The sequence below is a fragment of the Archocentrus centrarchus genome, chromosome 7, assembly GCF_007364275.1.
Source record: "Archocentrus centrarchus isolate MPI-CPG fArcCen1 chromosome 7, fArcCen1, whole genome shotgun sequence".
Taxonomy (NCBI): domain Eukaryota; kingdom Metazoa; phylum Chordata; class Actinopteri; order Cichliformes; family Cichlidae; genus Archocentrus; species Archocentrus centrarchus.
Genome location: NC_044352.1, coordinates 18,662,502 through 18,690,413, shown reverse-complemented (window position 1 = coordinate 18,690,413; position 27,912 = coordinate 18,662,502). Strand labels below are relative to the sequence as shown.

At 40.2% G+C, this 27,912-nt stretch overlaps 3 protein-coding genes across 11 annotated transcripts; all 3 read left to right on the top strand.

The window, feature by feature from the left end:
- Nucleotides 1-1,035: 1,035 nt before the first annotated feature.
- On the top strand, nucleotides 1,036-11,363 carry tnni1a (troponin I type 1a (skeletal, slow)). Of its 5 annotated transcripts, none has more exons than XM_030733292.1 (8): nucleotides 1,036-1,127; nucleotides 8,796-8,827; nucleotides 8,934-8,940; nucleotides 9,072-9,113; nucleotides 9,318-9,449; nucleotides 9,824-9,913; nucleotides 10,069-10,245; nucleotides 10,850-11,363. In XM_030733292.1, the coding sequence occupies exons 2-8, from the start codon at nucleotides 8,814-8,816 to the stop codon at nucleotides 10,952-10,954; spliced, it is 567 nt and encodes a 188-aa protein (XP_030589152.1). In that variant the 5' UTR covers nucleotides 1,036-1,127; nucleotides 8,796-8,813; the 3' UTR covers nucleotides 10,955-11,363. The 5 variants fall into 5 exon arrangements, with proteins under 5 accessions (XP_030589152.1, XP_030589150.1, XP_030589149.1 ...); XM_030733290.1 differs by lacking the exon at nucleotides 1,036-1,127 and adding an exon at nucleotides 5,160-5,349; XM_030733289.1 differs by lacking the exon at nucleotides 1,036-1,127 and adding an exon at nucleotides 6,093-6,149.
- Nucleotides 11,364-13,232: 1,869 nt separating this feature from the next.
- On the top strand, nucleotides 13,233-19,795 carry lad1 (ladinin). The gene is made up of 14 exons (XM_030733259.1): nucleotides 13,233-13,359; nucleotides 13,983-14,165; nucleotides 14,635-14,911; nucleotides 15,813-15,886; nucleotides 16,311-16,482; nucleotides 16,810-16,881; nucleotides 17,256-17,299; nucleotides 17,375-17,417; nucleotides 17,635-17,678; nucleotides 17,792-17,858; nucleotides 17,972-18,112; nucleotides 18,209-18,298; nucleotides 19,106-19,230; nucleotides 19,419-19,795. Exons 1-13 carry the CDS (start codon nucleotides 13,322-13,324, stop codon nucleotides 19,196-19,198), a joined length of 1,338 nt encoding a protein of 445 aa, XP_030589119.1. The 5' UTR covers nucleotides 13,233-13,321; the 3' UTR covers nucleotides 19,199-19,230; nucleotides 19,419-19,795.
- A 409-nt stretch (nucleotides 19,796-20,204) lies between these two features.
- On the top strand, nucleotides 20,205-27,371 carry tnnt2a (troponin T type 2a (cardiac)). Of its 5 annotated transcripts, none has more exons than XM_030733270.1 (16): nucleotides 20,205-20,337; nucleotides 20,483-20,561; nucleotides 20,739-20,749; nucleotides 21,526-21,540; nucleotides 21,849-21,911; nucleotides 22,231-22,287; nucleotides 23,707-23,736; nucleotides 23,996-24,023; nucleotides 24,597-24,660; nucleotides 24,839-24,955; nucleotides 25,066-25,143; nucleotides 25,237-25,347; nucleotides 25,448-25,557; nucleotides 25,698-25,788; nucleotides 25,875-25,915; nucleotides 26,706-27,371. In XM_030733270.1, exons 2-16 carry the CDS (start codon nucleotides 20,524-20,526, stop codon nucleotides 26,737-26,739), a joined length of 888 nt encoding a protein of 295 aa, XP_030589130.1. In that variant the 5' UTR covers nucleotides 20,205-20,337; nucleotides 20,483-20,523; the 3' UTR covers nucleotides 26,740-27,371. The 5 variants fall into 5 exon arrangements, with proteins under 5 accessions (XP_030589130.1, XP_030589129.1, XP_030589128.1 ...); XM_030733269.1 differs by having other exon boundaries at nucleotides 21,523-21,540; nucleotides 21,852-21,911; nucleotides 26,706-27,370; XM_030733268.1 differs by having other exon boundaries at nucleotides 21,523-21,540; nucleotides 26,706-27,369.
- The last annotated feature ends 541 nt before the right edge of the window (nucleotides 27,372-27,912 follow it).

The window sequence follows — 27,912 nt, the reverse complement described above, 5'->3', positions numbered from 1 at the left end:
GTCAGCAAAGGACCAGGAGCGCTGTAAGAAGCAGAGATGGATCACTGCATTAAGCAGCATGCTTGTGTGTATGTGTAGGTGGGTGGGTTTGGGTGGGGAGCAGATGTGGATGTCTGTCAGATGTGGACTCACAATGCTTCCTTGATACTGGCACTAATGTCCCACCAATAGGACAGTCTTTTGCTCTGTTTGTGTGTACTAGTAGAAAGAAATGAGATCATTCTCCATTGACCAGAACTCAAGATTACACTTCAAAAATCTTTCGCAAGCCACCGACTCCTCAGGTTCTAACGGCTGCCGTGCAAACTTTAAACCACTAGAGGTCTGTCTCACCACTTTTAAGTGAGGAAATTCTCTCTGTGTGTCAAATAATCTATGTATCTAAAATGTTTGTATGTTTTTTTTTTTTTCCTGCTACTTCTGGTTTACATTCTTCATCTGCTGTCACACACAATGTGCATGACTGCAAGCTGAGTGCTACTATCTCTGCGTGTTTGTGTGTGGGTGGGTGTGTGTGTGTGCTTTAAAGAAAAACAGCCAGATCTTGTGACCTAGACAATACTGTATGTTACGTTGGCATTTTAACAGTTTGGCAAGTTCATTTTCAAAATGTGGATATAGTCATATTGTTGCAGTAATGTTAAAAAAAGGAAAGAAAGAAAGAAAGTTTGCACAGGGCTCTATGCTTTCCTGTGAAAAACTACTTACCCATGATTCAGTAGCTTGTAGAATCACCTCGAGCAGGAATAACTTGAAGTAACAGTTTTCTGAATGACTTTATCAGTCTCTGATATTGTTGTGGAAACTCTTCTTTGCAACATTGCTTCAGTACACTGAACTGTAGTTCATTTTTTAGGTATTCATTTACACACAGCTCTCTCATCATCTTGTTGCACCACCCAGTTTCAGTCAAGCTTTAACTGTCAGACAGATTACTTCCCATTTGACTCAAGAACCTTTTTATACAGAAGAGTTCATGGTCGACTCAGTGACTGCAAGGGGGTCCATTGGGCGCAAAACAAGCCCAAACCATCACCCCCTCAACTGCTATATTTGACAGTTGGTATGAGGTGTTTGTGCTGATATGCTGTGTTTAGTTTTCTCCAAGCCTGGGGCCTATTATCCAGGTAAGTTTGGGGTTAACCCTGGGTATGAAGGTGGCTCTCTTTTTTTACTGGGGTAGATCGCCACGGTAACTTATGCTGTGACCCTAATCTGCTTCGGAGCAGTTTAGAAAATGAACAGCTACGAAATCATTGCCGAAAATAGCATCGCCATTCCTGGAAGATCCCTTGGAACTCTGCAGGGAGAGTAAGTGTGTCTGAAGTTTTTCAGTAGTGTCTAAAGTCTTTGTATTTCCCTGATGAGCATCAATAAGAAATATAGATTCTTAGACACAAGTAGCAAATCTGCAGCTGAGCGAATAAAAACTAAATCTGTCAGGAACAGGTTATGTTCAGAGTGTCAGTTTAAAATCAGCTGGAAGTGATACGTTTTCACTGAGTCTTTTATTAACAGCAAGTTTTAAGTGCAGTATAGATTCTCTGCTGGGGCAATATGTTTTATATGTGCTTCGTAATATAGAGCCCTGGTGCTGTGCATTATGGCCAAACATCTCCACTTTGGTCTTGCCTATTCAAACAATATTGTTCCAAAAGTCTTGATGTTTGTTCAGATGCAATTTTGAAAACCTAAACTGTGTTGCCATGTTCTTTTTAGAGAGCAACCCTTCCAGACAAGCCATACTTGTTCAGCCTTTTTCTAATTATGCAGTCATAAACTTTAACATGCTCACCAAGGCCAGTAGGATCTGAATCATAACTCTTTCTATGGGTATTGCACAGTCTGATCTTTAAGTTAAGGTTTATTTATCACCTCGTTTACACATTTCACACATAAAAACACGTCATCAGATAGTAGCATACATTATTAGAAAATATTAATACCTTAAATTTGTTTCTGCATCTGAGGGAAACTACTTTCAAGTAATAGCAGATGTTTGTGTTTAGAATTTTGGAGGTGGGGCCATATGGGTGCAGCCACCCTTTTGTCTTCATTTGGATTACAGATGGTGTGGTGAGGCTTCACTTTGTCAAGGTCTGTCTGAAAGGCGCCCTCACATGCATGTCTGGCATTTTAATCTGTCCTCCGAGGTTTAGGTGTTAGTAAACAAAGCCATGCTCATGGACGCCGTAAATACGACGGTGTTGTGAGCTAAATATTTTGAGCATGCTTTGAGCATGCTAAGATGTTAATATGAGAATGTCAACATAATGTTTAGCATTGCCACCTGAGCCCTATTATTATCACCAGAATGATAGCATAGAGAAGTCTGTGACTAATCCCTCCTCAACACGCATGCCTGGATTCAGAAGGAACATCAAGACAACGTCTTTTATTAAATTTCCATTTGATATGTATTTATAAGAATGTGACACAATGTAATATGTTTAATATAACATGTGCTGCGGGAGTATGGGGTGTCCAGCCCGTTGCAATATATTGTGAGAGCTTGGTCAGCATTGACGGCAATAAGTCTGACTCATTTCTGGTGGGTGTTAGACTCTGCCCGGGTGGCCCTTTGTCACCAATTTCTAGGCGTAGCCAAGTGGAGGAAGGCCTCAGAATCTCAACCCGACACAGGATATTATATTTTTGAAGGATATTATATTTTCCTGTTTTCACTGCCTTAAAGCACTGTAACACTAGTTTTTATGTCTTTAATCTTCTGTATTCAACACACTGAGTTTACATGTAATGTAATGTGCTATATAAATAAAATCACCATTGCCATTTTCCTCACAATCCTCGTGTAGGCATGTTGGATGACATTTCTCAAATTTGTCACTCCTTTGTTACTCCATTTGTTACTCCTGAGCATGCAGCCTTTAGAGGTGTGGCCAGGCTTGAGGCAGCCTTAACTTTCGTCAACTGGCTCCTCAATAATCTTGCAGCATTTGAAGAGAGCCTTGTTTTTTTGTTTTTTTTTTTAAAAAAAAGATGCATATGATGCTTGCCCTTTTGGAAAAGTTTATAGTGAATGCCTTGGTACCAGGGTTGCGGCTGCATTCAGAGTTGAATTTTCCTTGATCTGCTTGCCTTGATTCTTCTAACTCTGATGGCTTCATTGCTTGCAGTGATGTAATGAGGTTGCATGCGATTCTGGCTTCTTTCTTGAGAAACTAAAAAAAAGACTTTAGTCGGGGAATACTGTGTATTCATCTTAGAACTTTGTTACGACTCTGTTCCAGCATAAACTCAACCAATGTGATTATTTGGCTGCAGTGTTTCAGTTTTCAATTGGTTTCGGATTATAAACCTTGAACATGGCGCATGGCTGATTCAACACTGCTTAGAAAGCAACTTCATGCAGCTCCTTGCTGTCCTTATTTCCAATTTTATGCCATGATTGTATTTTGTCATTATATGATTTGCCAGTTACAAATTGCCAAATCTATCATCAAGCACATCCCAGGAAAAGCGGTAAATGGATTCAGTTCCAACTAGGAAGTGCCCTTCAATGGCCCTTTTGGTTTGGCCACCAACAGGTTCTGAGTTGGCAGGTTCTTGCGAAAGACAGTTTCCAAAAACTGTACTTGAGTGGGTCTCTTAAGAAAACAGCAGGTTCTGGGATATGATTGGCCATAATTGCTTCAGTATGGGTTTTTGCTATATCATTAGGCTTCACACGATACAGTGAGTGTGGCTGGTTGAGTGGCAGGAACTTGGGCAATGAGAGTTTATGGAATGCCAGGGGCTTGGGAAAGCATGGTTTGTTCCAGCAGAGGGATTTTGTTGAGTGTGAACTGTTGAGGGCAAGGAACAGGGCTGCTTGGTTGAGTGACTTATTGATTTTTGCAGTTTGGAGTTTGCAGGGATTCTGCTTTGCTACCAAAAGTTTCAGGTTCAGGGCCTGTGATGTCCCTTTTGTTGTCATAGATATTGGCAATATCAGATTGGATAGCACTGACTGTGCTTTCAACCTCACTGATTAAATCTTGGTCATATGCTTAACTGACTTCTTCAAGCCATTGATGTGATATTTCCATCTTCTATTCATAGTTTCTCTTTAGATTGGTCAATTTGCTATCTAGAAGCTCTTTTCCCTTTTCTGCGAGCATATGTGCACATTCACTTCTTCTGGGAGCTGCTGTATGTTGTCTACATTTACCTGTGGATGTTGGGCTTGTGCATCTGTTTTCACTTTCTCACAGGTTTCAACTTGCCATTAAAGGGTTTTGCAGCAAGTTCAGTCATAGTTCAGTCTACCAAATTCTTCTGTAGACTGAACTATTTCCTCACTAGTATCTGACACACTGAATGTCAAATACTAGAAAGAACAACTTATATGAATATGTTTAAATACCTTAAATGCTTCACATGGAAAATCTTAAATTTTACCTTCTTCAAAAAAAATGTATATTTACATTTCATTTATCTGTGCAGTTCTTATAGCCTTTACTACACCTACGGAAAGTAAAATGTTTACTGTTACACTTGAGATAAGGACAATGAGACTTGGCACAACAGAAACTTTAGCAGTCATTCATAAGTTCTTGTGCAACTTCCAAGACACTAATTCAAAGTGCTTGCTTGTTTAGCAGTTACTTATTCACTTGCTTCGATTGTGACAGTCCAAAATGTGGAACTTCCCTAGTGACTGTGTGATGTCTTCTTCTGGCCAATTTGCCATCTTAATCTTGGTCCTTGACTCAAGCTGTAAAGAGATCTTTAAAGGAAACACATCCCTATAAGTTGGTTACAAAAAAATACGATTGAACCAATAAATGTTAAAACTACTAAAAATCATATCACTTTTGCTCGCTTGAGAGCCAAGAGAATGGGTTTACTTCTTGAAAGTTTGGATAACTTCCAAAGTCCGTTTTGCACGATAGTTGGCGCCATTCTGCAGAGGCAAACAGGAAGTGGCACTGAATGTGCACATTTAGAGTAAATAACCAAAGCTAAAAAACTTAAATATCTATAAAATATGATTACTTCTTGGGAGATAAATTATAAGAATATTAAACATTATTAAACATTTTTAAATATATTATATTAAACTGATTAAATGGAGGGTAGTTGACCGATGATAAGGCTCTTTGGCGCCACACAGTGGCCAATAACACTGTTCTCAAACCAAACCGGAAGTCAATAACTGCAAATACGCAGGTTATTGACTCACCAGAGAAGACAGAACGGGTTAATGACGTTTTCAGTTAAGCCTTGGGACTAATTATGCTTTGAGGATTGACTAGAGTTCTTACTTAAATCTCTTTACCGAATTGCACCTGGGAGGAGGCACGTGACGGTTTCAGAGAAAAGAAGTGGTGGAGAGCGGACAGGCAGGTGAGTGTTCCAGGTGAGGTGAGTGTTTTCCCTGAGAGGTGATGAGCACATGGAAAGCAGGTGTGCAGGTTGGCTCAGGAGCTGAGGTAGGACCGCCCATGGGCAGAGTAGCAAACCAGAGCACTGCCCAAACTCCACCTGTGAGCAAGAGAGCGAGACAGAGAGGGAGAGAAGAGGAAAGAAGGAGAAAGGAGGATTAATCCACTGAGGACCATAATATTTTATAAAGAGATTTTCATGAATCTCTTTATAAAATATTATGGTATTCCATCCAATAATTGTTGAGGTGTTTCAGTGTGGATTAAAGTGGTGGAAAGACAAACCATAGCTGCCTTCCACAGAACTGCCACTAGCATAGTTAAAAATGCTGGAGCCTATAGCCTAACCACATAAAGGACCCCTGTCAGGTGCTATCACCACTTATACTTAATGTACTCACAAGTGTTTATATTTTAAATTTATTTATTATATAATTTCTCTTCTCTAACAGTCTTTGGCTAGTATAGGGTTTATATAAACCTGAAAAATCATCATTTGAATTACTCTCAACATCCTGTGGGATCCAAAACCAAAGTCATCAGGCTCCAAACAACATTCCCACTGTTTACTTTAACATCTGAGAGAAAAATCAGCAGAGCAACATTATGCACAAAGACAGATGGGGTCGACTAATAATAGCATCCACTAACACAAAAGAAAGAGAGCGCTAGACAATGGGCGGTGCAGTTAAATACGGGGCTCATCTCTGATCTGCCCATCGAGCCTCATCTGTGGTCACATCTCTCCTGCCTCTGACACTGGTAAGTTCCCTCGATAATGTGGGCTGTGGAACTTTTTCTAAGCTGTGGTGTTTTCTTTTTGTGTATGTTTAGCAGACAAAATTCACTGAAGGCAGTTTGAAAATATAAGTTAGCCCCAGTCCAGCTGTTCATGTGTTGAAAATTTGTTGTCACTCAGCTTTCAAATTGTGACACATCTGTGCAGTGACGCTACAGAGAGATCTAGTAGTGTTGGTTTTTGTTTTTGATGGGATCCACATCATGTCAACCTGGTGTTAACACTGGGGCTGCAGCAGAGACACAGATAATTAGAAAGTGTTTTAAAGTTATTTTGTTAGCAGCCTAGTTTCATACTGGGGCAGTGACTGTATATAAACTATGAGTCCCTGCTAAATGCTATGGGATGATCAATCGAAATAATGTGAAGTAGTGTAGTACTGTAGCCAAAGCAGCTATGTTCAAATCTGAGGTTGACGTAAACTTTCCAAAGCACCTTGGGTGGGTTTTTTTTTTTTCATTGCCAAGTTGGCTGCACCACAGAGGGCCATAAGCATCCATGAGTTACTAGCAATAAATCCCTGATCCAGGCTGGGCATCCCAGAGCACAGTCACCCACCACAGCTGTCTATCAGTTGTCTCCTGGTCTATTTGGGGAGACAGACCACTCTAAATTCCTCTCAGCAAGATAATCCTGAGGAGAAAGACGGGGATAAGGGACAGAAGAGATGGATGAGGGACGGCTATCAGTCTGGAATTTTCCTAATCCGTTGGAACAGATTGTAACCCTGCCATGCTAGGTGGTCTTATGTGGTGTTATTCTCAACTGGAACCAAACAGTAAAACAGGATGGGGTGGGGGGGACTAACATAAACTGAAACAGTGAAAGGGTGAGTGCTGCAAATCACTTGCTGATTTCATAAAGGACAAAGGGCATGAGACTGAGGGAGGAGGGAAGGTAAAATGGGGTCTTGACAAAAGTGAAAACAACACCATAATGATGAGATGACAAGACAAATTAAGCATCTTAAAACACAGCTCACTATTGTTAACGTGTCACTGTCTTCTGAGATTTTTGAGATTTTTCCCAAGCAAAACTGCACCCTGCAAGTTCTGCGAATCATTTTTGAAAAACTGGGACACTGAGACCTGCAGTTTGTGGATTTGTATTATATTTTTATGCACAGCAAACAGAACTTCACCAACAGGATATTTGGATGCTTGTAAAACAGGAAAGGAGCTGTCAAAGCCTCAGCAGCCTCAGATATAAAGCTGGATTTAAGGTGCCTAGACTCTTTTTGTAAACTCTTTTTGTCAGACATGTCCATACAGATGAATACCCCGTTAACATTTAATATCCATTTCCTTACTTTTACATGCACTATGGCCAAAAGTATTCACTCATCTGCCTTTACACGCATATGAAATTGAGCGATATCCCATTCTTAATCCACAGGCTTTAATATGATGTCAACCCACCCTTTGCAGCTATAACAGCTTCATCTCTTCTGGAAAGGCTTTCCACAAGGTTTAGGAGTGTGTTTATGGGAATGTTTAACCATTCTCCCAGAAGAGCATTAGTGAGGTCAGACACTGATGTTGGATGAGAATGCAGTCTCCACTCTAATCCATCCCAAAGTCTTCTATCAGGTTGAAATCAGGACTCTGAGCAGGCCAGTCAAGTTCTTTCACACTAAACTTACTCATCCATGTCTTTATGGACCTGCTTTGTACACTGGTGCACAGTCAGGTTGGAACAGGAAGGGGCCATCCCCAAACTATTCCCACAAAGTTTGGAGCATGAAATTGTCCAAAATGTCTTGCTATGCTGAAGCATTTAGAGTTCCTTTAACTGGACTTAAGGGGCCGAGCCCAGCTCCTGAAAAACAGCCCCACACCACAACCCCACAGATTTTTTTAAAAGCAGTCTGCATGCTTGAGTGCATGGTTTTATACACCTGTGGCAACAGAAGTGATTGGAACACCTGAATTCAATGATTTGGATGGGTGAGTGAATACTTTTGGCAATATAGGGCATTTATCAGTTGCATACATGGTAGCTGCTTTGCTTTTAGCTAACTATTTAAACTTTATTCATGTCTATTCACTTATCTGCTGTCTATATATCAGTTTAAGTTATATATTTCAAGCACTTATCCATTCCTTTTACATTGTTATTGAAAATGTCTTTTAATTGCTTTAAACTACCATTTTACCCAGTCCTATCTACAGTATATCTGCAGTTAGTTTTACTAACAGTTTTCCCCACCTATTCTTCAGCTCCCTCTCTATATCTTTAGTTCACTGATTCAGCTTACCTGCTTGAGCTAGTTTTCATCAACCATCAGCATGCGGTTTTGTGTATTTTGATGTCCCAGGATATAGTTAGATTCATTTAGATTGTTGCATCTATCTTTAATGAAGCTGCGCCAACCTGCCAATGCAAGAAACTCCCAAGGATGATGACATCCTTGCAGAGCTAACAAAGAATGAAGAGGGATTTCTCCTGTGTGCCATCAAAAGTGGCCACACTTATATCTAAAGTATGATAATCGCTGATGATCGGCCTGCTGACAGTTTACGGCTTTCCAAAGGCTAACAAACAAATGCTGCCAATGGTTCACACTGTGCATGTGCGTGTGTTTCTAATCTCTCCTGTCTGTCTTCCAGTGAGATCTCAACAGCAGGATGCCTGAACATGTGTGAGTGATCAGGTTTTGGATTCTTATTGTAGAGCATATTCATTCCCACACAGACATGAAAAACATTTTGAATTATGTCTTTTTTTTTTTTTCTTTTCTTTTACAGGCAAGAGGTAAGACCATTTGACCACAAACTTATTGCTACAATATTCAAAAGACGCAATTCAGATAAGGCGAATTAAGCTGGTAAACTATGCATACAATACTTGTATTGATAATCCCCTGAATCATCTTAACCATACAGCGGAAACCAAAGATCTCAGCCTCGAGGAAGCTGATGCTCAAGGTAAGAGAAATCATGGGCGGTTATTCCACAAAAAAGTTAGTGTAATGCATGTGTTCAGCCACAGGAGGGCAGCAGATATAGACAACTGAGAGAAAATCAGCATCTGAATGTTTCACCTTGCATGTGGGAAAAGCATTTAATTTTGAGGTGCTTTGCCAAAATCCAAGCTCATATGTAATGCATTATTTTATGTCTACTTGGCAGAGTCTCATGGTGGCAAAGGCCAAGGAGGAACTAGAGCAGGAGATTTTAGACAAAGAGGGGGAGAAACAGAAGTACCTGGCAGAGAGAGCTCCTCCTTTAAATATGAGTGGCCTGAGCCTTGGACAGCTTCAGGTAACTTGCCTTCAAAGTCCCTAAATTATCTTATTCTTCTTTCAGTTCAGTTTTTGATAACTAAAACCCAGTAAAGGCCACTAAAGGTGTTGCAACTCCCATTCTGCTGCAGTGTTTTCACAGACTGTGTCACATGATTCTCCTTTTTTACATTTTCATTGCAAAACCTCTAAATGCTATTTATTTGTATTTTTTTAAGACTCAGCCTGTTAGCTGAATCTTGACCTCATAGATCATTCCCAAATTATATCAATATAGCATTATGTTCAAAAAACATTACCAGCTGCCAAATTGTAAATTAGCTCTTGAAACCAACTAAATGAGTATTACACATGATCCCTTTGGTGCTAAGTTTAACCTTTGTCCTTGTGTAGGATCTCTGCAGAGAGCTCCATGCCAAGATAGATGTAGTTGATGAGGAGCGATATGATATTGAAGCTAAAGTCATGCTTAACACGCGTGAGGTTGGTATACATTATTATCCCAGCACATTTCCCGATTCAATAAGTACAATTTGAAATGTTTCATATCAGTAATACTTTAAGTACAGTATGCAACAATATGAGCACCATGAGAAACTCTTGCATCCTGTACCTTCTGTTCTGTGTCACCGGTTCAGATTAAAGACCTGAACATCAAGGTTCTGGACCTCAGGGGGAAATTCAAGAGGCCTAATCTTCGACGCGTCCGTGTGTCTGCTGACGCCATCCTTCGCTCGCTTCTGGGCTCCAAGCACAAAGTCTCCATGGATCTGCGAGCCAATCTGAAGTCAGTCAAGAAAGAAGACACTGAAAAGGTGCATGCAAATGGGAAAAGAGAAGCTGCATTCATGTATATACACACAGAATACAATCAAACCACCCCAAGCAATAGCTGTGCCGTCTTCAGAGCACAGATATACATGTAGGTACTGTAAGGTTTCGGATATAGACATGATGTCAGCGCTTAAGGTGTCATGGAACACCTGAAATGGTGTTTTCAGTGTCTGTGTGTGTCTAAGGTGTGTTTAAGACACTGAGTAGGAAGCCATTGCAGGGCGGTGACCATGCATTTGCTAGAGAAGGCACAGAACACAAGACAATGATTCTATTGTACACAAAATAGTAGCCTTTGTGACCACTTTTCCTCACTCTAAGTGTATGCACATGTGCAGATTAGCCCATTCCGGTGTGTGTATTCTTGTGAATGAATACGTTTGCCTCCGAGTGTATGATGTGAGGTAAACCAGTTATACTAGTATGGTAATACACAATTCTCCAAAGGGCTTCCCATTGAAACACATAGGTCTCAAAGGCTTAGACACAACAATAAGACTTTTTGAACCTGTTCTACTTTGCAGCTTCTGTTCTTATTCTTTTATATTTTCTATTACACAATCCAACTGTCTGCTTTATCTGCAGAAGAGGCCAGTGGAGGACAGTGACTGGAGAAAGAATGTGGAAGCCATGTCAGGGATGGAGGGAAGGAAGAAGATGTTTGATGCTGCTAAAGGCTCTGCACAGTGAAGCCGGAAGGTGGGCTGGTGTCACATCAGCGACATCACTCCCCTGCATCTGAATCTGTGTTGGTCTTCCTGAGTCTTTTGCAGCTTCTTTGTAGTTGTTTCATGCTGATGTCTTTGTGTATGCTCCTACCATGGAGGTGAAAAGATGTTTTTCAACTATTCTGTTAGCTTTTCTTTGATAAGGTGTTTAAATGATTTTGTCTGTTATGTAAGATTGTTTGTACTTTTCTTGCCATTTTGCACCATAACCCCAGATAATCAGGCTGATATTTGTATGACAGATCAAAGTCAAACAAAACTGAATATGTGATTGTTTTGCTCGGGGATGAACTCTGACCGTGTAAAGTGGTTAAAAAAAAAAGTACATTTCATCAGCAGGACTTAAAGGAATAATGGATGAATAAAAGTTTCAAAATACAATGTACATTAAAAGTCATCATTGTGATACTGCTTCATGTGTGTTCATTAATCAGCTGCTGTATTCAGTGACATAAATGATGTTTTAAAATGTGATTTCTTTATAAAGGATTAGTCTTTTAGTTGCAGTGATTCCTTTGCAGTTCAGCAAACTGCAGATTGCAGACAGCAAATATACAGATGACCACATGCAGTTTAAGTGGTTTATGTGAAGTCTTATGACAAAAGGACTATGCACTACTAAAAATGCTTATTTCTCATCCAGTTTGAGGTCACACTTTGTTCAGTCTGTGATGCCAGCCTTGCCATCAAGTCCCCCATGGTCAGGTCCTCTAACTGCTAAATCACCTGGGACTGAGTTTGACTCCCAGGCCATCTGGGGACTGACTGCTGCATTACCGTTTTATTCTCAACCTCCCAAAGAGAAAGTTCATTCTTTGACCCTTACTCCTCCACGCTGCATCCCAATGTATCCTTGACACTGGCGAGCATCACTGCGGCTGAGAATGTTTCAGCATCAGTCACAGTTACTGTTTAGCTCAAGGGACGAGTGTGTGTACAGCCTCACATAGCAGCTGGCTCTAAAGGGTTACCTTATATTAGACATACAGGAACATACACTCCAATGTTAGAAAAAAAAAGACACTTCTGCAACAGAGCTGCAAATTATACATTTTAACTGATATGCTAATGTGCATGCTGTCCAGATGTAAAACAGTTTAGCTGCTGTCTGTTTTGCATGTCCATAAAGCACACTCTGCTTTTAAAACTTGCCTTATCCGGGTGGATGCAAAGCACCCGCAATGGTCTTGTCTTGTTGGGGAATGTCTTTCTGTTTCACTTCCATTTGTGTGATTAGGTCTTTCTTGTAAATGTAAGGCTAATTTTAGACATGGGGAAATTAACACACTGAAATACACAATAGACACACATGCATACAAACACCAAGTTCACTTCTCAGCATCTGACATGACACAGCACCTGCACAGCTAGTGCTTCTTCAGCCAGGGAGTGACATGCAAACTAGTTCTATTAGATAGATGCATGATAGAGCAGTGATGCATGCTATAAGACACCCTCTTCACTAGACTCAGCAGACTCAGGTTTGCACATGCACAGGCGAAAGTAGAACCAATCTGGATAGGTATCGTTTGCTATGCCTCAGTTATCAGTTACCGCGATAGGATCTCTCCTTGTTTATTGAGGAACTGCACAGAATATAGCAGACACAGATGTGGTATAAAGTGTGTGTGTGTCTAAGTTTAGGTCAGAGTCCAACACACACGGGCTCCAGAGAAAGGTGTGGACTCACAAAAGAGCAAACAGTCTGACTGACTCACACTGTAGAGAAAGTCCAGTTCAAGAAGGCATAGCATTCATTTACGTTATTATATAATTTAAAATTATTATTATTATTATTATTATTATTATTATTATTATTATTATTATTATTATTATTGTGTAATAGGCCATTGTTCTTAAGATTTGTTTGTTTGGTAATTAGTATTTGTTTTATTTGGTACAGGTATTCCTTAGAGTCAGGTTGTTGACACACAAAACAAACAAACACAAACATGAATATAAGGGTTATTAATATAAGAATTATTCTGTAATATTTTACTATCTTTGCTTGCTTAAATAAGTTAAGTGACCAGGGGTGGGATATAGCCACAAAGGACTGACAGTTACAGGTACCACCTTTTCCATACTTCCACCATACAAGGTACTCTTTCCCGCCCGCTCTCTCCACCCCTCACTCCCAGTATGTCAGGTGGGGAGCTTACCTTTACGGTCACGTGACGAGCCTGTGCAGTGCACCGGGGTAAAGGTGGACTGCTTTGTGCCGCAGTGACTGTAATTTGACTGCCGCCCTCAGAGTGCCAGTCAAGCGACTTTTTCGGTCTGTGATCGCAGTGGACCTGGAAACTCTATTTTATTATTTTTTTTCAATATGTCTTTGAGTCGGAGAAACTGGTCGGCTTTGTCCAGGTAAGAATATTTGCGGACTCCTGGATTTCTAAAGAGAAGCGAGCGCCACGAAAACACAGGTGATAGATGCTGGATGTTTAAGAACGCGCATAAATAGCAGGTTTGGAGTTTGACTCTTGCAGCAGAGCAGCTTAGTTTAAAGAATTTATTTGATTACATTCATATAGTGACTATGTAGCATGCAGTGTAGTGAGACGGGTCACTGTTATTATTATAATCACTTTTGCAGGATAAGGGCCAGAGATAACTGGATCATTTTGTTCTATTCTGCTTTTGAATGAATTTGTTCAGTCCAAGGAAACATCAGCCTGCTGCTACTCTGCAACTGGCTGATTTAATACACTGATAACAATGTTTTTTAAAAAGCATGATGCAAAATACAGCCACAAAAAGGTGGATGAACAAGTAAAGCAGGTTCTTTATAACAGTTATTAATCGTTTCTTTTCCAAGTACCAACTAAAATAAAAAAAAATAGTTTGAAGGATTCATGCTGATCCCTCTCTCTTTTAGATTATACTGTTTTACAGAAGTTCACCATCTGTATCCTCACTGAGCCTCAGCCTCTGTTTGTTTGTTTCTTAAATACATCTATATTCCCTGAGTGTTTTGATTCTGCTTTCAGCCTTGCACGGCAGTGGACAATGGAGGACGAGGAGGAGGTGGAGAGGGAAAAAAGGAGGAGGGTGAAGACAACTGCTGACCCAGATGAAGACTTCAGCCCCACTCCCACTCCTGAAAACACACCCAGTAGTGATAGTGCCTTTGAGACAGACTCTTCCAGTGAAATGTCCCAACACACTAACAGGTTTTTTTCATCATTTAGTAAGACAAATATGTTGCTTTGCACTTGTTGATTCATACAACATATGAACACAATTCTCTGTTTACTGCTGAAGACTTCAGCTGTGTGCCTGTTTTGTTCTTGTGGGTCTCACATATAAGGAGGCCACCAGGCCATTTTTATTTATTGTACACCTTTATAGCTGTCTCAAACTAACAGAGAGAGGATTCTGACTGTTTTGCCCTATGGGAATAAATCTGTATATATTTCAAACCCATGAAAACATCTGATACCCGTGTAGGGAAAGTATGAAATGCTGTCAAAAACACAGACAGCGGAGTACCTGCAGCAGAATCTGTCTTCAAAGACGCAGAGGAACTGCAGAGCCTTTCATAATAGAAACCTGATCTGATGCAGGACTGACAGATCTTTTCAGGTCCATTCATCACATGTGTTGGTCATTAATGTGCACATATGTGCTGTTTACTGTCAGTATGGAGCAGGTGCAGCTCGACTTTGTGGAGATGCTGCGAGTGCGTGACGAAAGGCGAAGGATGCGGCACGTGGAAACGTTGAGACGACAGAAGGAAGAAGGGGAGGATGAAGCTGAAGTCAGCGGAGGAGGAGGAGGAGGAGCCAGGGTAGAGCTGCTGGGGGACATGGGTGAAGAGGGAAGTGTTGTCAAACCACAGCCATCAGTAAAAACAGCTTCTCACAGCACCAGCACCAGCACTGGCACCAGCACTAGCAACAATGCCAGAAGCAGAAAAGTAAGAAGGATTTCCCACTTACCAGTTTGGAGGAAAATCAGTTGAAATATCACATGATAACAATCCCAACTGCAGCTCTGTAACAAAAAAAATCCAATATCTGCACCCAATCATGTGCCAAATAATGCTGTAAATGTTGATGTTTCATTCGCTTGTGGTGGAAAAATAAGGTAATAACCCAAATTTTGATTAAACGACCAATGAAATGTTGGCAATTCTGTCAGAAATGACAAAATATGAACTGCATATGAACTCTAAGGACAAATCCTGACAAGACAGGTAAAAAAAAAAAAAAAAAAATACTAATCTGCCCTCACATCCAAGCTCTTAATGCTTCACTAAGTCATGCTACCAGTAGTGCCACCCTGTACAGTTAACTGTTCTCCCACACTGAGGGGGAGTTAATTATTCTCTAGATTTTACAACAACAAACTTAATACAGTTTTTTTTTTTCCAAGAGGGAAAAATATGAGTAGTGCTGTGTACGATGCTTTCGCGCATACTCATATGTGCCATTTTTGCTATATTGCAGGTGTAGGCGTTTTCTTCTTGTGGGTACAACACATTAAAATATACAGCGTAAATTATGATACACTTTTAACTTACAGTTTTAGAAAAAAAAGAGAGGACACAGCAGTTTACTCTCTGTCTCATTTCTGGACTTGAACTCTACCTGAAAGTCAAGTGACCATGCAAATCGTCCCTAAAACTTTGATAAGGTGTGCTTAAGGCCATAATTTAACTTTATCTTTTATTATGCATGCAGGCCGCTCTAGCTCACTGTATCGACAAATAAGGCCATAACCTCACAGTGTTATGCAATGCAAGGTGTGTCATCTATAGAAAAGCTTGTATGCCGTGCGCTCATGCCGATGTCCTGCCCTGTTTTTTTCTTTGTCAGCATGAGAATGGAGAATCATCGGGCAAAGACCCTGATCCAAAACCATCCTCCAGCCCAGCTCGCAAGTTTGTCAGGTTAAGTTTTTGCTCTGTTGTTCTCTTTGTTGGTTAGTCATCTAAGAGGATCAAATGCATATCGAAGATTTTATTAAGATAAGATAAAGGTTACTGTTTCCACACATGGAAACTAAAGCAGCACAATGAGAACAGTGCAATAATGTAAAACAGAGACCAGGACCAATAAAATCCTTATATAAGAGTAATTATAATGGCTTGTTTTGTATAGATCATGAACCACATAAAGATATTCAAAGAAAAAGACACTTCAGATATTCATTCAAGTCAGTTTTGACATGTTAGACATATTTTAAGATTTAATTTAGGTAACTTTCTTATCCATAGAAGGATACACACAGATCAGAGAAATCTATATTTCTATGGGACCACTGGTTCCTTTTGCTTTAAGTTATTAAATCCACTTCTCTTTGTGGCATTGCAGTTCTGTCTCCATCTCACTTGACAAGAGTCCATCTGTCAGTGGGCGCACGACTCCCATGAGCCCCGGCTCTCCCACAGCCCCGTTTTCACCTCGCGAACACTGGTCCTCACCCTGCCAGAGTCCCTCTCCTCAGGGAGCTCAAAGCCCTGTTCGGAACGGGCACACACAGGAGGTAGTTCACCACACACGCATGTACACACACAAATAAACTGACAGATGAAGTCGTTTACAACATAATCGCCTCAGCTTCATGTTTAGCTTGTCAAATACTGGATAAGGCCTGCTACTGTCAGCACTGACTGCATCTTATCAATCCAATCAAAGCATCGGCACCCTCTAGTGTTAAAAGATTAAAAGTTCAGTCTGTGCCAGTAAAAAAAATCATTGCTCCAGAGAAGTACCTGCAGCAGTCACAAAAGTACAAAAGAGATTCACTGCAGCTCATCTAAGGTCTGACTAGCATGTCGCAGTAAATTTAAATTATTTTTCTTTATCTTAGACCAATGGAAACATTGAACAGGCGACCAAACCTGCTTTCATCAGACAGAGCTCCAGGACCGTATCTTTCAGGGTAAACACTGACACACACACACACACACACACACACACACGGGCGCACACATACAAATACATGCACATCTGCATGCACGCACATGCAGACACAAAACCATTCAGGCATTCTTCCCGGTAAACGCCAGCATTAACTTTTGCCAATTTGACTGTTAAAACACGATTTTATCTTCCATCAACTGCCCGACTATCAGTTCAGTAGAATTTGCTTGTGCCACTCAAACAGCCAGTTCATGTTAATAGCTCAATGAATATTGACCAGCTTTTACTGCTGACTGGCTGCTTTGTTAACACCCTAATATATCACAGTACAGAAGGTGATTGAGCAGGTCACTTGCTGCTAACACACACTCACATAGGCTTGTTCTTCCACAGATGATGAGAAAGAAAGAAGAGGAGGCTTCGCCGCTCCAGAGGAGGTAAGAAAACATCCTTCTCTTTATTTTGTGTCAGCCTCCCTTAGTTTCATCGCTGACTTGTTTATTCTGTTGTAGCTTTAGTGTGAGGACGACCTCCAAGAAGTTTGAGTCCAACGCAGTAAGATAACTTTAATTTACTTTCACCCAATGTAATTGATTATTAGTAATTATCCATTGATAAGCAATTTTTTTTGTTTGGGACTTGACAAATATACCATTACAAAGTGCTTCATAGTAACAAGATGATGAGATCTGAAGGCCTTGATACTGAATATCGCTGAAACAAAGTTGTGCATAGATAATTTACAGTGTTAATTCTCTTTGTTTTGGAGCAGGACCAAAATGAAGAAGAAAACAAAACACCATCTTTCCAGAGAAAGTGAGTTTTTTTTTTTTGTTTGTTTTGTTTTTCAAAATAAAAATAATAATTCATTTTAATCAGTGTGAGTGATTACAGCTTTACAAGTACACAAATGCGTTCTGTCTCCCCAGCTCTAGGCAGAGGATTTCATCTAGATCCATCCAGGAAAAGATGGAGAGACTGGCTCAGGCTGCACAGGTCAGAGTGTCTGCCCAGCATGCGCAGTGGCTTAAGGGGAGATTATGTTCTTACTGTGGTATACGCCACCTGCCAATGTCACCAATAGTTTTCTCTTGGCTCTTCATCCACAGAAGTCAGAGTTGACACGATTCCCAGATGTCACGCAGAGGACTCTGGTCCTGCTGGAAGAGGTGTCCAGGAAGAGAGGAATCTTTGAGAAGGAGCAGCAGCAGCAGGTGCAGAGCCCCACCAGTCCTGGAGTTTCCAGACAGGTACATTCATCACCCGCAGTTCATGCCTTTTCAGTGTAAGAACTGCTTATGTAACATTCATTAACTAATTATTTTGCAAACCACTGTTGCTTTCAGGAATTTCGGGGCTTCACGTCAGGAATGTCAGACCGGATCAACCGCTGGCTCAACAAGACCAGCAAAACTGGGTCCTCACACAGCCCTACTGTAAGTATATGGAAGTATGTAGTATATGGAAGCCAGGGGGCAGTATTACTCTTTGAGATGTAAGTCCTGGTCGAGCAGGATGTAGCTTGTTGCTCCTGGTGCTTACATTAAATACATTTAACAGTTTTTATGAAAATCATTATGTTTGTAAATATGTAAAATCGATCTGTCATTAACTGTGTTCAGGGATGAAGAAAGTTCTGACCAGTTAATTTTTCCTAAACATAGATTTTCTACTCTGGCAGACTAAGTATAGTTATGTAGGTGCTAATTTAATAGGAAGTTTTTTTTTTTTTAACATTTTTTATTCCAAAAGTAGCATTAATTCTTCAGATATTTGGACAGAAGTGATATAATTGTGGTCTGAAGAGTTTAGAGCTGGGTTCACATGACAAACTCAAGTTGCACTTAGTTTTAACAGTAGGTATTGTTGGCTGCAGAAATGGCTGTGGGACTTATAGAAATGCTGATATGATTGTGACACTTAATGCTAATCTGTCCTAACATCACTCACTTCTGTCAGAGTAGAGTGACCCGTTCCTCCTGCTCTGAGCCATGGCTTTTCAGCAGCTATCTAGTGAGCACAGAGAAACATTCGAGTCAATCCAAACTGTCAAGTGATGTATAGCCCATACTGCCGAAAAACAGTTTAAGGATTTTAGGGTGTGTTTGAAAAAGTCCTGTAAGGGGTCCCTGGCTCCAAAAATATTTCAGAACTCCTGATTTAGAGCATATGGAGTGTGTTTTATTTTTCTTTCTCTTCACTCAATAAAGAACTGTGGTAATGATCCTGTCTTTAATTTGTAGGATTTGAGACATGTGGACATTACTGGTAAGAGGAGCCTGTTTGAGAACAGAGGAGAGGATGGTGTCTCAAAAGGCAGTCGTGGAAAAATGTGAATTAAAGGAATCGTATTTATAATGCCCAACAGGTAACAATACTGCCCCATATTGTACAAAGTAACATTGGGTTATTCTTACATGTCTGTTCATTGCTGTGGAAGCAGTTTTAACAACTCTATAAATTAAACAAATGTAAGGAAACCATTAGGAGTTGCATTGAACTTTAAAGGTGTTCCTTCACTTATAAACTGTTGTCTTTCTGTGCCTGTATTTGCAGGATTCTGATATGCCAAAGTGAGAGGCAGAGAAGATTAATGGATCTGACGACTGAGTGATTTCTTTTTTTTTTTTTTTTCCCATTTGCTGTCAACTTACAGATCTGAAACGGGCAGAGGGGGAAAGAGAAAAGGCCTGCTGAGTTGTAGCTTTTAGACGACTGAAAAGGAGTAAACTGCTTTTAAAGTTAGGAAGCTTTTTTAAGAGCTCTTCTCTCAAACGTTAAAATATGTTTAAAAATGCTTTTAAAAAAAAGATGTGTCAGTGATGTTTCATTTGTTTGAATCTTTTTCTGCTGTTTGCCTTCGTGTAATTTTTTTCAAGCACTTTAAGCAGGTGAAGGTTTTAAGGATTATTTGTTTTACTGAATTACACTGCTGGGAGTTATAATTTGTATGTTTTTTTTTTTTTTAATCTGCCAAAATAATTTTTGTTTTGTTTTATCTGGACTTGTGGACACAATTCTGCCTTTCTAAGTAATAAAATGTTTTACTACTACAATTGTCTGTCACTGTTTATTTTTACTGCGTCTGGTCCTAGATGAATATATATATATATATACTTTAGTATATCTCAGAGTAGGGTGGACACGGATAAGAGCGGCATGCCTGTGTTTCATCTACAGCAAGGTGCCATACAAGGAAAACAGAACGTGTGTGTCTGTGAGTGAGAGTGTGAGCGATTCAGCTGTCTGTGATCGTTTTGGCGCTGCAAACCACAGTCACGCACACAGAGGCCTTTTTGGGGAATAGTGATAATGGAGAGTACATGCTATCTAGAAAGTTATTAATAACACAACAAGGGGTCCTAAAGCCTCGTCCGCACAACACAGTCAGTCCTTCACCCTCTGACACTCGCCCCACGCTCCTGTTGGGACCTCTCTCCAGGTCTCTTTCTTCATCCCTTCATCAGATCTTCAGGTATGTTTTCACTAACTGTAATGTTATATGTGTGCAGCCAAAACGCAGTATTCATGCCAGAAAATACTGTAGTTTTCAATGGCTTGGAGAGAAAGTGAAAGGGAATATGTTCTATGAAAAATTCACTGTTGGCATTATTTTCTAGATAATCAGATTTTGCTGTTGCACACCTGAACGCGCCCAATCATGTCAGACAACGAGGAAGTGGTGGAGGAGTATGAGGAGTAGGTTGAATCTCATTTCTACTTAAAAATACTTAGAAAATTTGTCTCGTGAATACATCCAATATTCATCACAGATATGTAGTTTCTTTGCAGCAATTGTATTATAATATGTCGTACTGCCATGTATTTGTCTTTTGGATCACAATAGTAACGCACCTACGTGATTCATTTTCACAGGGAGGTGGAAGGTAAGACCTCTCATCATGACTCACCAGACACAATACAGTCACAGTACTGAAAGATACGATCTGCTGTTAAAATCAAAACCTCGTTGTTTAGGCAAATGTATTCTCTTGGCTAATCCTATGAGGCTAATGTAAAAACCCAATACCGCCGTACTGTATATTCAGTGCACTGTTGCGAGGATTTAAGAGGAATGTAAGAACATGTTCCTAACTGTATTTAGTTTGAATGAAAATGTCAAGTTGATCTATAACTCAAATGTAAACGTTCAGCCTGTTTGTCAACTTCAGAGCTGTAGGAGGTTATTTCATGTGTATATATATCCCACATAAATGAGCAATTTACAGCAGTGCAGAATTACTGTGTGCACCTTTTTCATGTTAAACCTGATTAAAAGCAGCACAAATGCTGTGTCAAGTCAAGATTTACTAGTGGGAAAAGTTTGCCTTAAGGGCTTCCTGCCGGAAAGTTTTCTTTAATATTCTTTTGAGCTGCAGCTTGGTGAGATTTAGGTAACAAAAGTACTTGGTTAGATTTAGGTAAGGATCTCAGTTTGGGCTAAAATATGTGTACCTCCATCCAACAGAGCCTGCAGCACTGACGGCAAACATCCAATGTGCTCAGCAAAAGCATATATTATAGTTGCTTGTAATCAGTGAAACATTGGAATCAAAATGACATTACATGCTACAAACAAGTTTGTACAGTCTGCGTTGCTCATTATGTGATAAGATTTTTCAAATGTTTCTCTGTGCATTCCCCTGGCTGCACGACACAGAAGAGGAGGCCGCTGAAGGTACTGACAGCTTAAGGACTGATATTTATAAATGAGCCTGAAGGTCATCAATGAATGCTTTTTGTCACGTTCCAATAGCACACATCAGGTGTCATTTGGAAGAGCAGCTGGAAGAGTGGCGGATGCCATTTATCCTGAGAGCCATTGTGATAAACAGCATGGCTGTGACTGAGCTTCATTTATGATTGCATTTTAAATAATTGTGCTTAATCTCACTGTGCTTTGAAAAAGATTTATGTATGCATTCATTTACTTACTTACTTACTTACTGCTCCTTGCTTTGCTAACCAGCTCTGTGCTTTGCTCAGCAGGGGATCAGGGGTTATATGAGGAGGTGGAGCAGGAGGAGGAGGAGGAGGAGGAAGAGGAAGGTACTACTTGAGCTTTGGGGAGATTTATTTTTTTCTCAGCAATCATCAGGTTGATTTTGCTGACATGGAAACAGTGCAGATGTTTTCTCTTTGTGGGACTGAACCTGTGCTCTATAGACAATCAAACTAACATTATGAATATGAATATATGATGTGGATACAAAATGTTTAGCAGAATCACACACAAAACCTATCAATTGTGTTTAGCAGATGACTCATTTCTTTCACATGACCTTACAGAGGTTATCGATCAGGGAGAGTGATTGCTCAGATCTCGTAAGAGTCAAAATTTTACATTATTTGCTTTCTTCTGCTCCAGAGGCTCCACAGGACGAAGACAAACCTGCTGCAGACGAGGAGGCCGACGAAGAGCAAGGTAGCTATTAAAAGTTAAGTGTGTGTCAGAGATTCTGTCAGCGATTAGCTAATGGGACAAACAGTGGATTTGGGTCTGTGTTGTCAACACAGTGATGATTAATGTATTTTTACCAGTAATCATCAGTCACAGGCAGACAGGGAGATAATGTGTTATCTCAATCACGTTTCACGTTGGTATGTGAGAGTCTGTACTTGAGGTTCAAGCATGCAGCTTTTCTTAGTCACACCAGAAACACCAGCTGGGTTGAGAGTAATCCCCAGGCCTCCAGTCCCTCCCTGGCCTAAGGCATTTGTTTATTAGTCAGAACTAGGTGTTTTATATGGTTTTGGTGTCTCACTTTCTTCCACAGCTAAATCATACAAAATGGGAGGGATGTTGGAGTTATTCTCACCTTTTGGCTCATTTATACCTATAAATTAACGCCCTGTGAGGTAATTGTGAGCTGTCACTTGTCATAAATACAATAGCCAGGCGACTAGATGGCATGCCAAAAAAAAAAAAAAGGCTGCACCCTTTTTTTTTATCCAGTTCAGTTTATAATGAGCCATGTTGGCAGCATAGGATGGCTGTCTGGGTCTATCAACTGGCTGGATGACTTCAGTTCGTCCTCAGACATCTCAAAAGTAGCAGATTAATTTGCACAAAACTTCCACACAAAGCATCCGGACATTTTACTGCCTGATTTGTTTTTTCTCCCCAATAACTAAAAGGTTGAGCATCAACCTTGAGTGCCTGTGTTCGCACTGCAGTCTAGAGACTTGCAAACATTTTAGGTGTGAAAACAGGTATTGAATGCCACTGATTTGCAGTGATCCCATGACTTTTCCTTACTTTATCACAATAATCACAGGATGATTTAATGTGAAATGTAATATTCACAACAGTCATCATTTCCAGATTTATGTTTCTGAAAACCCTGAAAAACATACGCTGTTCCCCTCAGCATCGGGTGTGCTGTTTAGATGCCAAGACTCTGAACTAAGATGTAAACAACAAAAACACCGTATCTGTATCATCATTTAGTTTATGGCACCACTGTGCCGCATCAAAGTCGCACACAGGCTGCAGTCTAATCTGAACAACAATCAAAAACCCGGAAGGATTATTTGGGTCATTCAGAGATCATACCTTCTTTGGCAAGACACCATTTACTATCAGTGTTTGCATCTCTGTTTAACTTTCTCCCAAGTGCATTCTTAGTACGTGACACATGAAGCAACAGTTCATATCACACAAAACAAACGCACCTGACTCTCTCTGTGCTCTCTTTCAGTCTTTCTCTTCTTTTCAGTCACGCTGCTCTGTCATTTTATCCATTAGGACTCCTAAATCACTGCCATTTACTGTGGCGTAACCCTCACTCATTTGAGGCACGCCATCACAAACTGTCACTCAAGCATATTATTTTGGTTTCAGATGGAGAAGGGGAGGCAGAGGAGGGAGAAGGTAAATGAGTGGAAATTTCATTTTGTGAATCTGTTGTTCTTGGATGTACTCTGCACTGATATAACTCATACTAGACCAAAGAAGAAGACAATCTTCTTCTTACTATTATTATTATTAGCACAAATGGTAAACAGACTTCATTCCCATATCATGCCCGGGCAGAACAGGCAGAATTAGGAAGTGTTTTTGTGTGGGCTCATTATTTATGTGTGGTTTGCACTGGCTCATCTGTACTTTCTACTTTGTTTTTCCTTAACAGAGGAGGAGGAGGCCAAACCGAAATTCAAGCAAGTAACACACATGGATGAAAACAAACTACACTACTATAACTATATATAATGCAGATGTGCTTTAAAATACAGATCTTTTAATTTTCAAGTCTAACAGTTTTAATTACCTTCTATGTTTACTGTTGTTGTTTATGTCTGTTGTTGTTTGCTTTTATGTAACTCTGTATATTGCTGCTAGTCTTGGCCAGGACTCCCTTATAACAGAGATTTTTAATCTCAGTGGGATTTTCCTGGTAAAATAAAGGTTAAAGCGGTGAATAACAAATGATATATATATATATATACTCATGTAGGCTATATTTATATATAGTCTACATGAAGAAGGACTATACTGAAGCAATAGTGCAACTATACAGATACTTCTCAGTCGCAACAGGCAGCAACATGTGAAAGCACACAGAGGGGACATTTCTTTGGCACCTGCTGATTGTTTTTGATAATCCTTTCACACCAACTGTCATCACAATTAAATTTTCCTTTTGTTTTTGTTTTTTTCATTTAAAAAAATAATTTGATTCACGGTTATAAACTCAATGTCAGTTCCTGGTTTTTTTTCTTCTTCTTCTTCAGGCCATTTATCATGCCAAACCTTATTCCCCCTAAGATCCCAGATGGAGAGAAGGTTGATTTTGATGTAAGTGACACAGTACAGTACTTACTGTGAATAGGCATTTGTCTCCTGGTGTATGATGTAGCCATGTCCCTGATGCTTTTACCCTGTATAGTTCTTTCTCTTGGCCTGCTTTCAATTTAGGACCAACAACAAATATGTGCATAAGCGTAACACAGCATTGGCTTTCTGAATCCAATAGGATATACATCGCAAGAGAATGGAGAAGGACCTGATGGAGCTTCAAACTTTAATCGAGGTTCACTTTGAAAGCAGAAAGAAGGAAGAAGAGGAACTCATTCAGCTCAAAGAAAGGATCGTAAGTGCATTATACTATAGCCAGTCAAATGTAAACCACTTTCCACAAACAAAGCATCAGAGATCTGCTTTAGGATCTGTTTCGATGAGATGTGATGATCTGCTGTTCAGGAGAAGCGTCGCTCTGAGCGAGCCGAGCAGCACAGAATCCGCAGTGAGCGAGAGAAAGAGCGACAGAAGCGTCTTGAGGTAGAGTCCCGTTCTAGGTTCTTTAACACAGTCCATAAAGCTGCCCACATTTCATCCCGGATGGTCTCTTTCTCTGGGTTCGTGTTCCTCTAGGACGAAAGAATTCGCAAGGAGGAAGAGGAGGCCAAAAAGAGGGCAGAGGATGATGCAAAGAAAAAGAAAACCCTCACCAGCCTCCACTTTGGAGGATACATGCAAAAGTTGGTGAGCCAGTGGAGTTCTAATATTGGGGGTTTCCAAAAGGTTAGACTAGTAAAATGATGATAATGTAGAAAATAAACAGAATTCATTTTGTTTTTAAAAGACGGACAAACGGAGTGGCAAGAGGCAGACAGAGAGAGAAAAGAAGAAGAAGATCCTGAGTGAACGACGCAAATCACTGGACATCGAGAACATGAGTCAGGAAAGACTCAAGTAGGTGGAGATTTATCATTATACCATATCACACAATAGCTAAGGCATTTTTTCTTTATGATACACATAAGATCATGAAAATAATCCTCAATATAATAGCAAGACATGTAAAATATAATTTTCCTGTCTGTGTTTTACAGGGAGAAAGCTAAGGAGCTGTGTGAGTGGATCCACCAGCTGGAGGCAGAGAAGTTTGACTTGCAGTACCAATTCACCAGACAGAAATATGAGGTGCGTGCTCAACATATTACAGAAATCGAGCCATAGCATCAAGGAGACCTCCTCAGAGTGACATGTGCACGCTTTCTTCATTCCAGATTAATGTGCTGAGGAATCGTGTGAGCGACCATCAGAAAATGTGAGGACAAACTCTAAATCAATTTTTTTCAACCTACTATAATCTGCCTGTTAAATGTTAAAAAGGAAAAGAGAAAAGCCCAAGATAGGTGCAAATGGTGGAACAAAGCCTTCGCACAGGTTGACTTTTTTTTGTTGTTTTTTTGACATGGACAGAGTGCACAGATAATAAGAGGGACATAAGACATACTAAAATGCGACAGAGGTTAGTTATGGTACAATAACATGATTTGAGAGTTATGGTGGTGATGAGTCACACTTGTTAGATAGAGCCAGAGGGGATTAAAGAGAGGAAGAATTGTTTTGTTGGTGACTGCAACAACAACCATAAACAATAAGAATAACAGCATCACATAAAAAAATAAGCAACAAATGTTTTAAGGAGGTGAGAGGGAATAGAAAAAAATAAGAAAATGAAATGAGTTGAGTAACTAACAAGTGGGGAAAAAAATTGAGAAAAGAGCAGGAAAAAAAAACAAAAAAAACAACAACACAGTCCGGAGGCGGTTCAGCAGGGTGAGGACAGACTAGATAAACCTTTTAGATAAACCTGTGAGTGAAGCCGCTGAACTGCTGGGTCATGAATCTCACACAAGGTGACTTCACAACATTTTTCCATTAGTCCCTTCCTGCCTCATTTCTGCCACTGTTTGAAAGATACGTTTTTTTTTGTTAGGAAATGAGGCCCAAGTGGAAGATTTTAAAACTGAAGAGTGCAAACTCAATACGATTTGTGTCAAATAAGTTATGCCCAAATCTTTGGCCTCACAGCCTCTCTGTGTTTTTAACAGGTCAAAGAGGACCAAGAGAGGACTGAGGAAATAGACACTGATGTGCTGACTGAGCGGCATAATCATCAGCCCTGTCACGCTGCCACTGCCTCGAACCAGGCCCTGGCTTTGCTGTCACACCCATGTCCCACCCATTTCCTTAAGTAATACCATCACCTAAAGCACGAGCTGGGTCCAGTTTTCTCTTCACTTTTTTTTCAGGATAATAATATAAGTATTTAAAATTGTAAATAAACAGCCTCACTTTAATGACTTGCTTTTCTTTCACAGTGTGCATGTGTTGCTTTGCTGGCACTCAAAAAACAAAACAAAAACAAACTCACGCAAGCCCTGATGACAGAAAGCTTAAAGCAAAGACATCCTCTTAGTGAAAGACAGGCTCCGACATGACTGCAGCTGACATGATGCTTTCTGAGCTCACACCCAGACATCCACCCAATATTCACCTATGCACACACCCACACACAAAATTGAAAGGGAATGAATAATTTCCATTATACAGATTGCAGGTGGGAAAATCCTTCTTGTGAAAAAGATCCTCCTTTAACTGCCTTTCAAGTGTATCACCATATTTTTTTTTTTTTTCCATTTTTGGCCACAGCGGGTTTTTTGTGACAGTGGAGAGAGACAGGAAATGGGGGAAAGATACAGGGGAAGACACACGGGCAAATCGGCGCCGGGCCAGGATGCGAACCCGCGCCGCAACGCGGCGTGTGTATGTGGTCGCTGGCTTCACCACTAAGCCACCCAGGCGCCCCAGTGCATCACCATATTTGTAGGACAAAAACTGTTTTTCAGCAAATACGCAGACACAAATAAAACCAAAGCCAGATTTTTGAAAATAAGCTAAATATGCACAATAAATTGGGAGAAAAAAACACCAAAAATATACCACTAAAACAAGGCACTGAGGATTTCTTTGTGCCAGCAGTGTGTTGTATTTTTAACAGCAAAAATTAAAGCGGCAGACACAACAGTGGTTGACAATATTTTGTCACATCGTTACTGATAACAAAAAGACAGGATGCCCAGAAAAAGTCTTGTTTCTCACAGTTTTCAGGGTCCTCTGGGGTTTGAAGGGTGAAAAAAAGAGAAAAAAAACAAAAAAAAAAAAAACAAAGCCTGTGATTTATTCACTGACCAAAAGCACCTTGTTGAAACTTGCCTGATCCAGGATCAGGAGGAACAGAAAGCAAAGGGTGCAGTC

Coding starts and splice junctions, on each gene's coding strand:
- tnni1a (XM_030733292.1), top strand. Junction 9,114..9,317: donor CGAGGAAGCTGATGCTCAAG/GTAAGAGAAATC, acceptor TCTACTTGGCAG/AGTCTCATGGTGGCAAAGGC. Junction 10,246..10,849: donor AGAAAGAAGACACTGAAAAG/GTGCATGCAAAT, acceptor CTTTATCTGCAG/AAGAGGCCAGTGGAGGACAG.
- lad1 (XM_030733259.1), top strand. CDS start 13,322: ATGTCTTTGAGTCGGAGAAACTGGTCGGCTTTGTCCAG. Junction 15,887..16,310: donor CCAGCTCGCAAGTTTGTCAG/GTTAAGTTTTTG, acceptor GTGGCATTGCAG/TTCTGTCTCCATCTCACTTG. Junction 18,299..19,105: donor GGTCCTCACACAGCCCTACT/GTAAGTATATGG, acceptor TTTAATTTGTAG/GATTTGAGACATGTGGACAT.
- tnnt2a (XM_030733268.1), top strand. CDS start 20,524: ATGTCAGACAACGAGGAAGTGGTGGAGGAGTATGAGGA. Junction 24,024..24,596: donor GAGGCCAAACCGAAATTCAA/GCAAGTAACACA, acceptor CTTCTTCTTCAG/GCCATTTATCATGCCAAACC. Junction 25,916..26,705: donor GTGAGCGACCATCAGAAAAT/GTGAGGACAAAC, acceptor TGTTTTTAACAG/GTCAAAGAGGACCAAGAGAG.